At 36.5% G+C, this 14,412-nt stretch overlaps 1 protein-coding gene across 1 annotated transcript in view; it reads left to right on the top strand.

Moving 5' to 3' along the window:
• The window catches only part of antxr1c (ANTXR cell adhesion molecule 1c), a 43,399-nt gene extending 31,628 nt beyond the window's left edge, over nucleotides 1-11,771 (top strand). Inside the window, exons 17-18 of the mRNA XM_033984187.2 lie at nucleotides 1,897-1,977; nucleotides 10,078-11,771. Of these exons, the coding sequence (XP_033840078.1) occupies nucleotides 1,897-1,977; nucleotides 10,078-10,317 (321 nt within the window). The 3' untranslated portion in view covers nucleotides 10,318-11,771. The remainder of the gene's footprint in view (nucleotides 1-1,896; nucleotides 1,978-10,077) is intronic.
• The last annotated feature ends 2,641 nt before the right edge of the window (nucleotides 11,772-14,412 follow it).

Genomic DNA, 14,412 nt, shown 5'->3' with positions numbered 1-14,412 from the left:
CAGTATTTGGTTGATTGGATGTAATATGATATTGCAGGGATTGTGTAGACATGCTATTGATTCTCAAACACTACATAATTGATGGTGTTGTATTGTTGTATTTTAAGACTAATCAAGTGTAATACCTTTATCTGTCTAGAATAAAAGGGAGCAAATTATCTTGTTTGAAGTTTTTTGTCAGTAATATGTTGCTTCAAAAATGTATTCCTTTATACTGCCAATTTTAGCTGTATAGGGCGTTAGTAGACCCATCGATTGTTATTATGTATAGCTGTGTGAAGTATAGACAGTCGCCCCAAGATAATCATCACTCATCAGCTATAAGTTGCTCTGGATCTCAAATAACCAGTACCAGCATCAACCATGAAAAAAATCATATCAGTCGAACCGGTTATCAGTGGTTTTGCTGCTGTACATTCTTGCATTGCTGCCCTGATATTCTTAAAATTTGACGTGTGAACCCACAAAGGAGTCTGAAAAGCCCAGTTGGAAGTTTAGTAAAGACGCTGCAACGATTTCACAAGTCAGCAGGGAAGACTAAAGGCTGTGGACATATTTATGCAGTCTAATTAGTTGCATAAACCCCGAATCCAACAGAGTCCTATAAGATATTCTGGAACATAATTAAAGGTATTAGATATGGCGTCAGCCCTGTTTGTTGTTTTATTACACAATGAAGCCCTTTGTAACAACATAGGGCGTATTCAAGAGCCTACAGAAGGGCTACTCACTGCTATGGAAACAGTATGTGCAGTATGAAGGAGAAGGACAGTGTAGTACAGTTAGCACGGCAGTGAAGCTAACACTAAGTAAGTATACGTGAGAGGAAGAGGTTCATGGATATGTCACTGTGCACAAGATGAATGCATTATGTGTCATGATATTGGTATAATAGTGAATGAATTGTTGGTTTAACTGGAATGTTCCACAGTACAGCATTTTTATTCATTATGAGTGTTTTAAAGGAGTATTATGTAACTTTGCTGGTGGAGGGTCTGCCCACTGCTTGTTTCCATGGATGTTATTGCTTTACCTGGACTGTTACATAGTATGGTATTAAACGTATCTGTTTTCATCCACTGAGTCAAGAGGTTACAGGTAAGATCTCTGGAGTTTATAAATGTATAATTAAAGCAGTTAAAACACACAATGGAATGAATTGCAAGGTATACAAGTTCAATGCCATACTGTAGAACATTTCAGACAAAACAAAAACGTCTCCAAGAAGGCTAGAAAAGTTACATAGCGTACCTTTAATAAAACCTGGATTCTTACTGTGAGCTGACTCACCTCTGAACAGATCTGTGCTGTTAGCCTGATGGTGCATATGCGTGCTGCCATTAATAAGTTTAATCCCATGCTCTCAAACACTGACAGTAAACCAATCATATCTTCATGAAAATAAGCAGGTGGTGTACTCTCCATTAGGAAAGTTATGCAGTGCACCTTTAATTAAAGGTCACGTTTTTAATAATTTTAACAGTATTTTTTCATCATTAAAAATAACATAATGATATAATAATGTACAGAAAATATACAAGACAAATACAAAATTGTATTCCCTACAGTCACGTGCAAAAATATAATAGAGACATTGTTTGCACTACCATATACGTACATGTATCTATAATACGTAGAGCTGACAATATTACAGTATCATAGTATTTCAGTATCAGTTTTATACTAGAGTGCAGGTCATCAGACAGTACCACTTTTGGTCATATTTCTTGTTTTTATCACCTTTATTTTACCAGGAAATTGTTATAATATTTGTACTCCTAAAATGGTCAATAGCAACATACATACATATTTAGAAAGAGGAAATAAGTTGAGATCAGATGTTAGTATGCTAATTCTGGCTTTATGTTTCATGGTGATTTGTTTCCTCTTGTTCAGGGTAAACTGGATGCCATCTGGGCTCTGTTCCGTCGCGGCTATGACCAAGTCTCTTTGATGAGGCCTCAACCTGGAGATCATGTGAGTAACACTATGTTATATGCCATGATGGAAATTCAGTGGCATGTTTTATTTACTGGGTGGGCATTGCATAAAAACAGTAGGGTATATGAGTATGTTGCTTATTATGCTCACAATTTAGAATTTAATAATTTTAGATAGAAGACAGATCCATATAATTCTGCTCATATTTGTTAGGGATTGGCTCCACACACCTGCTTTATTGATCTTTGTGTCAGTTTTGTTTCATGTGGATAGCTCCAGTATATATTATATATTATATTATATTATATTATATTATATTATATTATATTATATTATATTATATTATATTATATTATATTATATTATATTATATTATATTATATTATATTATATTATATTATATTATATTATATTATATTATATTATATTATATTATATTATATTATATTTATAGTTGAGATATCAACAATAAACCAGGTAAACAAATCTGAAATCTGGCAAATAAACAACAAATTCCAAAGTATAATTCAGACCGGTCCTCCAGCTCATTTCTAAAATCTAAGTATTCTATAAAGTTGTGATGTCTCATGAGCGCAACCAGGTGGTTTGTTTCTTTTTATGGTAGTCTGTTATATTTCAATTATGACTACCTGGGACACAAAAAGGAAAACACACTCGTACGTGAACTGGAACCCCATTTAAACTAGCATTGCTGCTAATCATAAATTCATGATTGTAAGATGCCAACTCTAGCCACAAGGGGTCAGTAAAAGAACATCATTTTGCATTTTGGGGTGTATCTAACTCACAATCTTAAGGAGGGCTGCAACTATTATTTTAGGAGTCGACTAGTCTATTTTTTGGTTTTGTTGACTAATGAAACCAATATTTCTGTTCGTTGTAACCAAATAACCATTGACGTATGGTGACTGAAGGCTTCTAGAATATTTGTGGAAGTGTTATATTGATCAAATTTGACATTTTGATTTAATAATATTGCTGTTATAAAAAGTATTTTGGCATGTGCTGTAGAGTCTGTATATAGTCCAGATAACCATTACAATTATCATAGTCCGATTGCAGCCCTTATCTTGAATTTGAGAATGCACTAAAAAAAGGGTGTCACATTCTTCTTTCAAAACCACTTTTTCTACAAATCTGGTATGTTTCCCTGCCCTGTAATATTGTGCCGTCATTCTTCTTGGGTAGACAGAAAATAAATTGTAGGTTTATTGCGGAGGAAATGTGACTATGATGTATTAAGTTTTGGGTGTGAGTGTGAAAATATGGCCCCAGGGAAGAAACGGTCTCATAAACCTATTATTGTGTCCAGATTTGTGTCTCTAGTCACAGATCACACATGCCCTTGTCTCCTGTGCATGCGATTCTGGGTTATGGTGGTGTGGTCTGAGCTAGATAGAATTTCTCTTGGCTAATGTCCTACGTATCGAGACAAAATGGACACATGCTTTACATTAGACGTCATAAAGTGAAAAGAAAGTAGTGAGACACATCCTTGCAGCTTGATATGTCAGCTTTAATATATTCCTTTATGCTAGCTGTGACGAATTCTACACACACATGTTTTAGGTTTAATGACCACACCCAAATTTATGAGCGTTAAAGGATGCTCTGCTTTGATTGGTCAGTTTAAGTGATGAGGTTTAGGAATTTAAATGAACGTTATGGTTAAAGATAAAGGTCCATTACCTGCTTGTCTTCGTTATGCTGTTGTTGCTTTGCAGTAAAGCATGAAATGTTTCTGTCTCCATGGAAACAGGCAGGTTTCCTATGTCAGAGCCCACTCACAGTAAGAGTATATGTTTTTCAATGTATTTTGAGCAATAAAACACCTGCAACTGAAAAATGCTAGATGGATTTGTTTAATATGGATGTGAATGTTTGATGCTGTGGAACAGTTTAGCCAATGCTGTTTGGTGCTTCTCCCTCCAGCTGAGTTGTGTTTCCATGCTTCAAGCACAGCTTCGACATTACCCAAACGTAACTCATGTTTTCTTAATAAATAAAATCTAAATCTTATTTGAATTATACTCCTAATCAGTAGGCCGATTTCAGCAATTCACAAAAATGCATTTAGTGAGCGGCACTGTGAGTAACATAAACACTTTTTCTGCATTTGATTCATTTATCTGCACTTCTGCACCTTTGCACCTTTGCACAGCACTTTGTACGACCTGGAAATATAATATCTTTATACGATATTTATATGTGAATGTCATGCATCCATAAACAGGAAATAGCTGTTGCATTCGTGCTTTGTTCTGCGGAGCATGTCAGCACAACATATAAAGTTGCCATCACTAGAAATACGGTGGTTTATCACAAGATCAAGTCAGCATTTAGTGAGAGAGTATTATTTTATGTTTATATCTGCTTTTTACAGTTATGAGTGTGTCTTGTACAATCACCTCGTTTCTTGTGTAGTCACTTAATACAGTGGAGACACTTGTGGCCCATACCGATCCACTCCAAAGCGAATCAGTGGAAACAAGGCTAGAGTGCACCTTTAAGGTCAGGTTTAGGAAAATGGTTAAGGTTTCACAGTGTTTTGTTGTGAGTGGGAATACTTTCTCTAGTAAATCTATTTCACAGCTTTCATTTCTGGCGGCAATTTTTTTCATGACTAAGTGCATGCTCATTGGGCTTCTTTTCCCACTGGAGCGATGTCACTTCATCAAGTCATTTTGTGGTTTAGTTACCAGGCAGCAGAAACACCTCACCATCTCACCAGCCTGCTCATTTCCAAGGGGTGTGAAGTTTTGTTTCAAAGAGACTAAAACTTTTCAGGGCTGCAGTCTCCACCTGAAAAAGAGCCAACACGTGAATCTAAACACACAGTATATGTCAATCAATGTTGGCCTAATTACACAACTGAAATTGTTACCATTCTTGCTTGTGTTTGGGTCATTATTCTTAATCAATACAAATGCCAACGTGTTCTTCCTCTATATACACAAATCTAAACAAAATTTGCTCAAATCAACAACAGCTTAGCGCGGTAGGAAGTAATGCATTTTATATACTGACATCCAATTCAATTCAATTCAATTCATTTATTTTTGTAACGCCCAAAATCACAACAACAGTTGTCTCGAAGGGCGTTCATGTTTTGGTTGATGGGGGAAACCGGAGTACCCGGAGGAAACCCATCCAGACACGGGGAGAAACATGAAAAACTCCACACAGAAAGGCCTGGTGACCCGGGGATCGAACCAACCTTCTTGCTGTGAGACATGAGTGATGGCACTCAGTCACCGTGCCGCCAAGACACAAAAAACAAAACAACAGGAAGAATCAGACACAACAAGAAAAATCAGACACAACAGGAAAAATCAGACACAACAGGAAAAATCAGACAACATAAGAAATCGGCCAGGAGACCAGACGAGGAGGAGGAGAGCCGGGCGAGGAGGAGGAGAGCCAGGCAAGGAGGAGGTCCGACATCCGCCACAAACATTAGCCTCCATTCTGTCTGCGGTGTATGCCGTTAAACTCTATAGGCACAAATACAGTTCCTTATAGCTCTGGTTAAGAAGGAATGCTATAAAGATATAACATAAAAAAGGGAATTTGTTCACCAAGTCTGAACACATGTAGGCTGTTCCCATACTCATCTCCGTAGCTGAAGAGTTGTAGACTTTAGATGCAACTGTACTAGTAAAGGTACTAGTTACAAATAACGATTACTGAGTATTACTAACCATGTGTAAATGTACTTTCACTTGTTTCTCACAACTACTAATGGTACTATTTCTTCAACTAGTAACAAGTAGTATTAAATAAAACATATTGTCCTTGTGTCCACTCTATAGTTATAATCTGTGACACCTGAGGATCATCTTGTTATAATTTGGACACTTTAAATCACAATATATAAAACTACTTAATAAAAGAAACAAGTCTGTTGACTTGCCCAATAACAGCTGACATTGGCGTAAAGGTAAAACATGCATGAATCACTCCAAATACAACTCTGAGAGGATACATGAATTTGAATTTGAATTTGAATTTTATTTGAGTATGTTCATAAATCATGTAGTACATGTCATTACAGTCCATAAAATAAAATTAATTATCTTCCACAAAAAACATTGAACATTCTCAAAAGGGATGTGGGAAGAAGTGTACACTTATTTAATCCCACCCCGTTCTTCTGATTCAAACTTTGAACAAAAATTTCATCCAGCTTCCTTTTACTTTACTTCTTAGTATTAACTACTTTTTCTTTTTCTTCTTTTTCTTCTTTTTCTTCTTCTTCTTCTTCTTCTTCTTCTTCTTCTTCTTCTTCTTCTTCTTCTTCTTCTTCTTCTTCTTCTTCTTCTTCTTCTTCTTCTTCTTCTTCTTCTTCTTCTTCTTCTTCTTCTTCTTCTTCTTCTTCTTCTTATTATTATTATTATTATTATTATTATTATTATTATTATTATATATTCATTTTTCTTGTTATTCTTATTCTCCTTGTTCATGTTATTATCACAACAATCACCATAATCTTTCCTGTACATCATCACTGAACCATTCTATCAACAAAAAAGTATACATATAACCACTGCTACCATTAATTAGGATTTTCTTTTGGTATATCTGGACAGAATATGACATTTATACAGTTTTTTTTAAATTGCCTAATATTTGAACATTGCCTTAAATCTTCACTCAGCCCATTCCATAATCTGACCCCACAGACTGAGACACAAAAGCTCTTCCTTGTAGTGTGCACTTTAGCGTGTCTAAATTTTGCCATTCCTCTAAGGTTATATTCCCTTCTCGCTCACTAAATAAGTTTTGAATGTTTGGAGGCAATTGATAATTTCTTGCTTTGAACATAATAAGAATGGTTTGGTATTCCACCAAGTCCTCAAATTTTAGTAATCTAGACTGTAAAAATAAATCATATGTGTGCTCCCTAAATCCCACTTTGTGCACAATTCTAACTGCTCGTTTTTGAAGAATAACTAAGGGTTGTATATTTGTTTTGTAATTGTTCCCCCACACCTCTACACAATAAGTCAAATACGGTAATATCAAAGAAAAGTATAATTGTTGGATAGATTTTAACACTAATACTTCCCGCGCTCATGATAAAACTGCTATACTTCTAGCTACTTTTGTTTTAATATATTTAATGTGTTCCTTCCAGTTTAATTTATCATCTATTATTACCCCCAAAAATTTACTCTGCTGTACTCTCTCTAAAATAGTTCCTTCCACTGACACCTTTATTTCATTATCTATCTTCCTATTTCCAAAAAACATTATAGTTGTTTTGTGTAAATTTAATGTTAACTTGTTTCTTTTAAATCACACTTGTAACTTTTCCATTTCTGAACTTATTGTTTCAATGAATCAATAATCAATTATTGTTTCAATTGAATCAAGATTATACTGCTAAAATTACAATATATTTGATACAGCAAATTGCAGTTGCTTAACCACATCCATTATGCTGACATCATATGAATGTCAAAGTCATTCTACTTGGACTCTAATCCACCCTGTTCACATGAAGTGGATTCTCTCCCGGGAGGTACTTCTAGGCTAGCTCACACACACACACACACACACACACACACACACACCCACCCACACCCACACACACACACACTGCACCAAACTCTTACGACCCTGTGGAGCTGTAGACCTGGGAGAGTGAAGACTGACAACTGTGGTTTTCCCAAGTCCAAGTAAATGTTTAATATAAAAATACAGCTTGCAGTGAACTATCACGTAGGCTGCTCAGTGTTGTAAGAAACTGTCTTGCTCAGGGGCAAAACAACAGTGCTCAAGGTTTGAGCCAATAACTCAGTGGTTGCTGGGCAAATGCTAACCTGGAAATCCATCCTCCATTTCTGTCTATATTTGTGATTAAAGCAAGTATAGTACTTTATACATACAGTAATAAATTCATCTTGTCGTGTATTGGTGTTAAATTAATTTGTTAATGTCATTTGAATCAATTCATGTAAAACTGACACCTGTAGCAACTTTTGAACCATATTTTTGAATTGACATTAGCTCCACCAACTTAATATCTTCCCACATTCTAATGTTGAACCATGGCAGAGAAATAAGTGTCTGGGATTCCACAATCAGTTTCCACAAGGTTCTCATCCAACAACATCTGATTGGATAAAATCTGTATTTGGGAGTTGCTTCCATATGGTTCTCATCTAACAAAATGCATGGAGTCTATTTTTTTCCACAAATACCTGCTTTTACATGATAGATGTACTATATGGAAAAAGCATTATGGACTTGAAATATAAGTACCTTTAAAGTCAATTGAGGAGAAATAGGCAAGAAGCCATTGCCCTAATGAGTACTTTTTTTTTTCCTTCAGCCTTCTAGCTTGGCTGCAAAGTCAAAACGCTCTGGCTAGTCGTGGCTTAGCTAATACTTAACACCTAACATAGGAAAGCAAACATTTCCATTACATACTAGCTTACTTTGACATTGCTAAGAGCTAAAAATCCAATCTTTTTTGGTACTTGAAGATGGTAATTTACTAGCTACACTGAAAGATTATCATCCTTTGAGTATTTATCTTTCCAACCTTGCCTCTTCTATTATATATAATCTAGCATCTTTAATGCATAGCTCAGCACATTTTCTATAAGCTACATGCAATTTCATGTTTGGACTTGATCTCCATGTCTCTGCTGTGCAGGTCATATTTCACTGTCCACATGTAGTTTCATTTACATAGGAGAACAGTTTGTGGTTTGCTCTAAAGGGGTTCAAAGTTTAGTAGGACAGTGCTTTCACAAAATGTTGCATTTTTATTTTTCATGTTTTTACTTTTTTCTTCAAATAAAACATCAATTTCCGTTCTATTAACTCAACAAACACATGAACTAGGAAGGGAATTTTCTTTGTAATTAAGTTATTAAAGGGCATGTACCTGATTTTAATGTACTCTTATCAAGATAAATGCCCATAACAGCATTGTTTGGCAAAAGTTGCTAAATAAGAACAAAAATCTGACTGTAAACCGTAATTCATTCACTTTTACATAACATTTTTGCTGACAATAACTAATACAGAAGCACCTGACAGGGTCACTTCTTTCTATCCAATCAGGCATATTGTTACAAAGTATCATGGGAAACAATTGCCTGACACAAGCTCTTGATTCTCTATCATGGTGCATTTTCAAGAGTGACAGTAAAATCAAATAGTAACCATATGGTAACTATGAGGAAACAACTGCAAGACACTATCCCAGGCAGATGTTTCTATGTCATGGTGCAATATCAAAGCGGCAGAGTTCAGACTGAAACATGTTCCTGATGGACTGCAGGGTATAGCACGTTACTATATTTCGATTTTCAAAATACAAATGGAGGTGTCTGAGGTAGCGGCAACCACCTGTGAATCCAGCTCAGGTTGTGGTTAGAATGTTCTACTTGTAACCGTGGAATGAAATGTGATTCTTCCTGGAATAAATTCATACCAGCTTTGCAGTCTTCCTGTGCTGTAGATATGATGTAGGCTCTGGAACATTTATCAGTTTCATTCAAATTCCACATACAAACAATAAGGTATAGACGATAAATAATAACTTAAAGGTGCACTATGTAACTTTTCTGTAGAGAATCTTCTACTGCATGGCATTAAACATATCAATTACTTTTATTACATTACAGCTTATTGCTAAATGTGTCTAAACATGCATCATATTGTGTGCAGGGTTGCCTTTTCACAGATCAGACCAGTAACTTTGAATAGTGGCATTACCTGCTTACCTCAGTAGAAATAGATACATTTTAAAGCATATTGTTGAACACTCAGGCAAACCAATAACATCTCCATAGAGCAGTATTTACCAGGGGTACTGAGGCCGAGAATGTTTTCTGCACAAATTGTGTTAAAACAAGAAAATATAATAGTAATAATTGGCAAAGTATTAGTAAACCAATGTATAATTGTATAAATCTTTCTTTCTTTAAACACTGGTACCACTAAAAGGAGGTGTGAGACAACTCATGTTCTCTGTATTGACAAAAACATTTTGAACCACTGCCAGAGACAGCAAGGTGGCCTACCCTCCATCAGAAAGGTTACATAGATTGATACCAGTATATTTTGTGATACCTACACTTGCATTGTTTTTGCCAGGGTCGGTGCATAAACTTCACCAGAGTAAAGGATGAATCCACGGCCAAGGTCCCGCCCCGCACCCAGAACAGCGCCCCTTGTCCTCCTCCTCCGGATTACACCTCTGTGCCTCGCAGTGCCAGCCCTCCCTCCAGAGCGCCCCCATGTGGCCAGCTGCCTCCAGGACCTCCTCCCTCCCGTACTCCTCCTGGTCTGCCCTGTGGTCCGCCCTCTCGACCCCCGCCAACCCTGCGGCCCTGAGTCTCTGCCTGCTCAAGCACAGGCTTCTCTCACAAACTATGGAGGTAACTGTGGTCCCGCTGCCAAAGACTCTGCTACAGGCCAAACATCAGCACTATTACATTTCAGAGTGTCAAGTCACAGTCATGGAAATTTCAAAATCATTTTACAGATGAAACGCTCATTATGGGGTTAAATTACAGTTCAATTTTATCATTAGGACCACTATTTAGGACCAAATGTGCTCATGTGTGACTTGGCATGTTGCACAAGTTGAATTAGGGAATCTCTTGCAGAGTTTGCTTTTATAAGATCACAATTGTTGCTGGACAGCAAAGTTTGTACAGACACTTGTCCTCAGAGAAATGTAATGGAAGATTCCATTGTTATTGGTATCAACTACTGATGTGCAATTGAGCTAAGTTTAAATTATTAGATTTAAACAAAGTAGGTTGTTTTGTATTTGGCCATGGTATGGTATTAAAGGTTAGTTTTGATTTGTACTATCCCAAAATTTACAGTCATCCAGCAACTTATAAACCAGTGACCCCTCGGTAAAGAGCACATTTATTGTGATAGATGACTGATCTACCAATCAGTGACAGGGAAGTGTACAGAAATTTTTGTATGGAACGGTGTTGCAATATATGATTTGTATGAAATCCCTTTGTGAATGAAATGTTGGATGTTTTTGAGGCTTTGGGTTTTGTGTTGTATTTGTCCATATTTCCATGTAGTTCAGTGTTAGAACAGTGTTAGTGTCCTGATGTCCTGATGGGAAGTGTATCTGCACATACTGCTGCTGTTCATTTCACAGACTAACAGTGGACTCAGGTTAGACTTCAGGTAATCGCTCTCCTCACATACACAGCCCTGCCTTATGTCTTATTCTCATATGTTCCCTACATCATCATCAGTCACAATGCAACTGCAGGGCAGTTCAACCAACTTTAATTTATTCTACTCCCACTACACAGAGGAGAGTACTTGAATATTGACAAGGTGTCCAACCAGCACCGGACACTGTGCACAGAATCAGAAAATCAATAAGCCAGTAGTGCCTTCTGTAATCTTCATGTTAGTTTATGTACGTCATTCACATGTCATGTTGTCATGTGATACATGCCTTTGTATGGTCCCACATCTTTGAAGCACTGCTAGCTATAGGTACAAACATTTGGCATACACTTTATTGGAAATATATGTCGTTTTCAACATTTATTGTAATTGACAAATACTATTGATTGTTAATTAAAGGCATTCTAAGATGTTTATGTTGACATTGGTAAATGTGGTGTGTGAACAAACATGTTATCTGTTAAATGAAGAGCATCACTAGAGTTCAGGTGTCTTATGTTAACCCAAGTTTCTACATGTATAAACAGCAAACTGAAGCAAATGAAAGACGTATATGTTTACTTCTTCTAATTGATACGATTTGTTACTTTATTAATAAAGTTTGGCTTACAAGCTTCTTTGAGACTCCCCTTGCTTTCCTCATTAATACGACACATTATGAGCTTAAATAGGCTATGAACCTAGAAGAAAGGCTAACAATGAGTTAGCATATTTTCAGAAGCCTGCGATCAATATGAGCTTTCATAGTTCCATTTAGGTGTTTAATTATCAATAACAAAGTGAGAATAACTGAAAAATTGTTGACTAACTGTAGCTAGGTTGTGACTGTAATGTTATTTGAGAGGGACATGCTTAATAGCACAAATAATCTCACCTGTTATAGATCTGTCTAAGACCGTTCTTTATGGACAGATTGTGTTAAAACAAAGCTCAGATTAAAGTCTTAGCTTGAGTAACAAAACTTCAGACAGAGCAGTGCCTACAGTTAGCTTCATCTGCCCAGAATATGTTGATTACACCAATTGATCTTGATGCTCAATTGATGACCATATTTTGTTGTAGTCAACTATAGACCTACACAGCTAAGCTTTTCCTTTGATGTATCTTCAAACTGTATAGGCCTATTCCTGCTTTTGACAGTTTACATGTTTTCATAACTCTCCTCTTTGTGTAATGTGTTCCATTGACTAACCCCAAATAAAGTGTGTTTTGGAACATTAGCCTCAAAAGCCCACCGCCACGCCTTGTTCTCTTTGCTGATGAGGAATAAAATACCCTCTACAAATATCCCTCTTCTTTCCAGGTTCAAATGAGTTCAGTCAATCCCTTCCGGTCAAAACATTCCGACTTCTACCTCCCAAATCGCCAACTCAGTCACTCTGGACAACTCGGAGGTCTTAATTCAAGCATATCGACGAGCGCGTGGAGCCTTGTACCTAACTATCTGGGTGAACACAACCACAGGGCATCTTAAATGGGTTTACCATCCATGAAGTGAATAAATTAAGAACAGATCCAGATGGGTAATTACTGCAGAGTCAATGTTTTTCCCCTGTGCATGCGAAGGAGAGAAGGATGTGGGATGGTTAAAAGGGTGGGCAAAATTGAAAATGTAGAGCAAAGAAGGGACAAAAAACAGCAGCTGCCTGGGGCTTTTTCCTGCAGGTCTATCACCTCCATCAAACTTTGAAGTTTCTGATGGTCTATGCATTTGGTGGAGAGCTGGTTGGGTAAAAGTGTTGCATGCAATGACTCAAATGAGGACAAAAGTGTAAATCTAGAAAGTAGAAATACATTTTTTACCAGTCAGTCACCATCAGTTATCTGTCTTATTTGGCAGTTTGGTCTAGTAAAAAGTCGATGGAGCTCAGTTGTGTGTGGGGATGTCTGGTTCAGGAAGTGAAATGTCATTATCATTCACATTTTTTATTCCTCAATTAAAACAAAACTATTATATAAGTTAAAATGAACAACATGCTGAGGCTTAACTTATTTTGCCTATTCAAAAATATATTATTTTTTTGCAGGTTTCGGCTACTTCCTGTTTCAGAAATGTAAGCATATGATGTTGGCTTAACTTATGGGCTAGACTCTCCACAGATCAGACCTGTAACTTAGCCTGGTGGCATTATCTGCTTGTCTCTATAGGTATAATGCAATACTGAGGAACATTTCAGACAAAGCAAAACAATAGAAAAGCGGTGGACCGTCCATCAGATGCAGTGCACTATTTAAGACTTGAATTGTCTTTAATTAAATGTTTTAAATTGTAGGTTTCTAATCAGTGTTATAAAAATTTTGAATCTGGTTAATGGAAAAAATAGTAGCACTTGCCTTTTACGTTCCAAGCAAACATTTGTACGCTACCAATTTTGCATTTGGACAACTGGCCATAATGAAAAGCCTAAATCTCACAAAATGCAGTACACTTTTTTCTCTCCACAACCAAAAAGTTAACAAAGACTACACAGTGATGATTGTGGTTTTTAGCTGCTTTTATTCTCGTTCATGCTAATAACAGTCTGAGCCTAGTGAGGATTATACAAGGCTTATTAAACTGGTGTTGAGCCACATCACAACAGGCCTTTTCTGTTCTGTTTGAGAAGTCTGGGTCACGGGTACACAAAAAACCATACTTGTGGGCAGCAAATACTCCTGTCAACATTTTGCATAACCGCCATCCAAATATATGATTATAAAGGTATATATTTTAAAGGTGGGTAGTACGTACTCAGGTTACATTCACTTGAGTAACTTCTTTAGTAAATTGAACTTCTAACACCATACTTTTACTCCCATTTGAGTAGTAATGACTCTGTAACAGCACTCTCGATGATTTGTACAGGATGTTTCAGATTTTTAAACCTGCATCAAAAAGCACAGACCACTGTCAAGTATTCAACGATTCAATGATTCACTTTGAAATTGCAAAGATCAGAGTATTGCACTTTGAGTTTGGTCTAGTCAAAACTGTATTACTATTATTTGTAAAATGCAATAGTTCAGATGAATGTTTTTAATGCACAGAATACTGGAGATGAATTAGGAGGAAGTAGAATCACTATCACTAATCTGCACTACTTTTGCCTTTTTACTTTTTAAAGAGCGCTTCGAGCTGTTTTTAAATATTTTTCACTATTTCCTGAGTTTGTATCTTGTGCCTCTGTGTCTGTCATTCATGTTTTGTGGTTTCAATATCACAAAGCTGCTTAGAGTCACACTGGAACCACACAAATGAGAAGCACAACATCTTAAAAA

This window comes from Periophthalmus magnuspinnatus, chromosome 19 (genome assembly GCF_009829125.3).
Source record: "Periophthalmus magnuspinnatus isolate fPerMag1 chromosome 19, fPerMag1.2.pri, whole genome shotgun sequence".
NCBI lineage: Eukaryota > Metazoa > Chordata > Actinopteri > Gobiiformes > Gobiidae > Periophthalmus > Periophthalmus magnuspinnatus.
The sequence above is the reverse complement of the archived record's forward strand: the minus strand, read 5'-3'. Positions and strand labels throughout refer to the sequence as shown.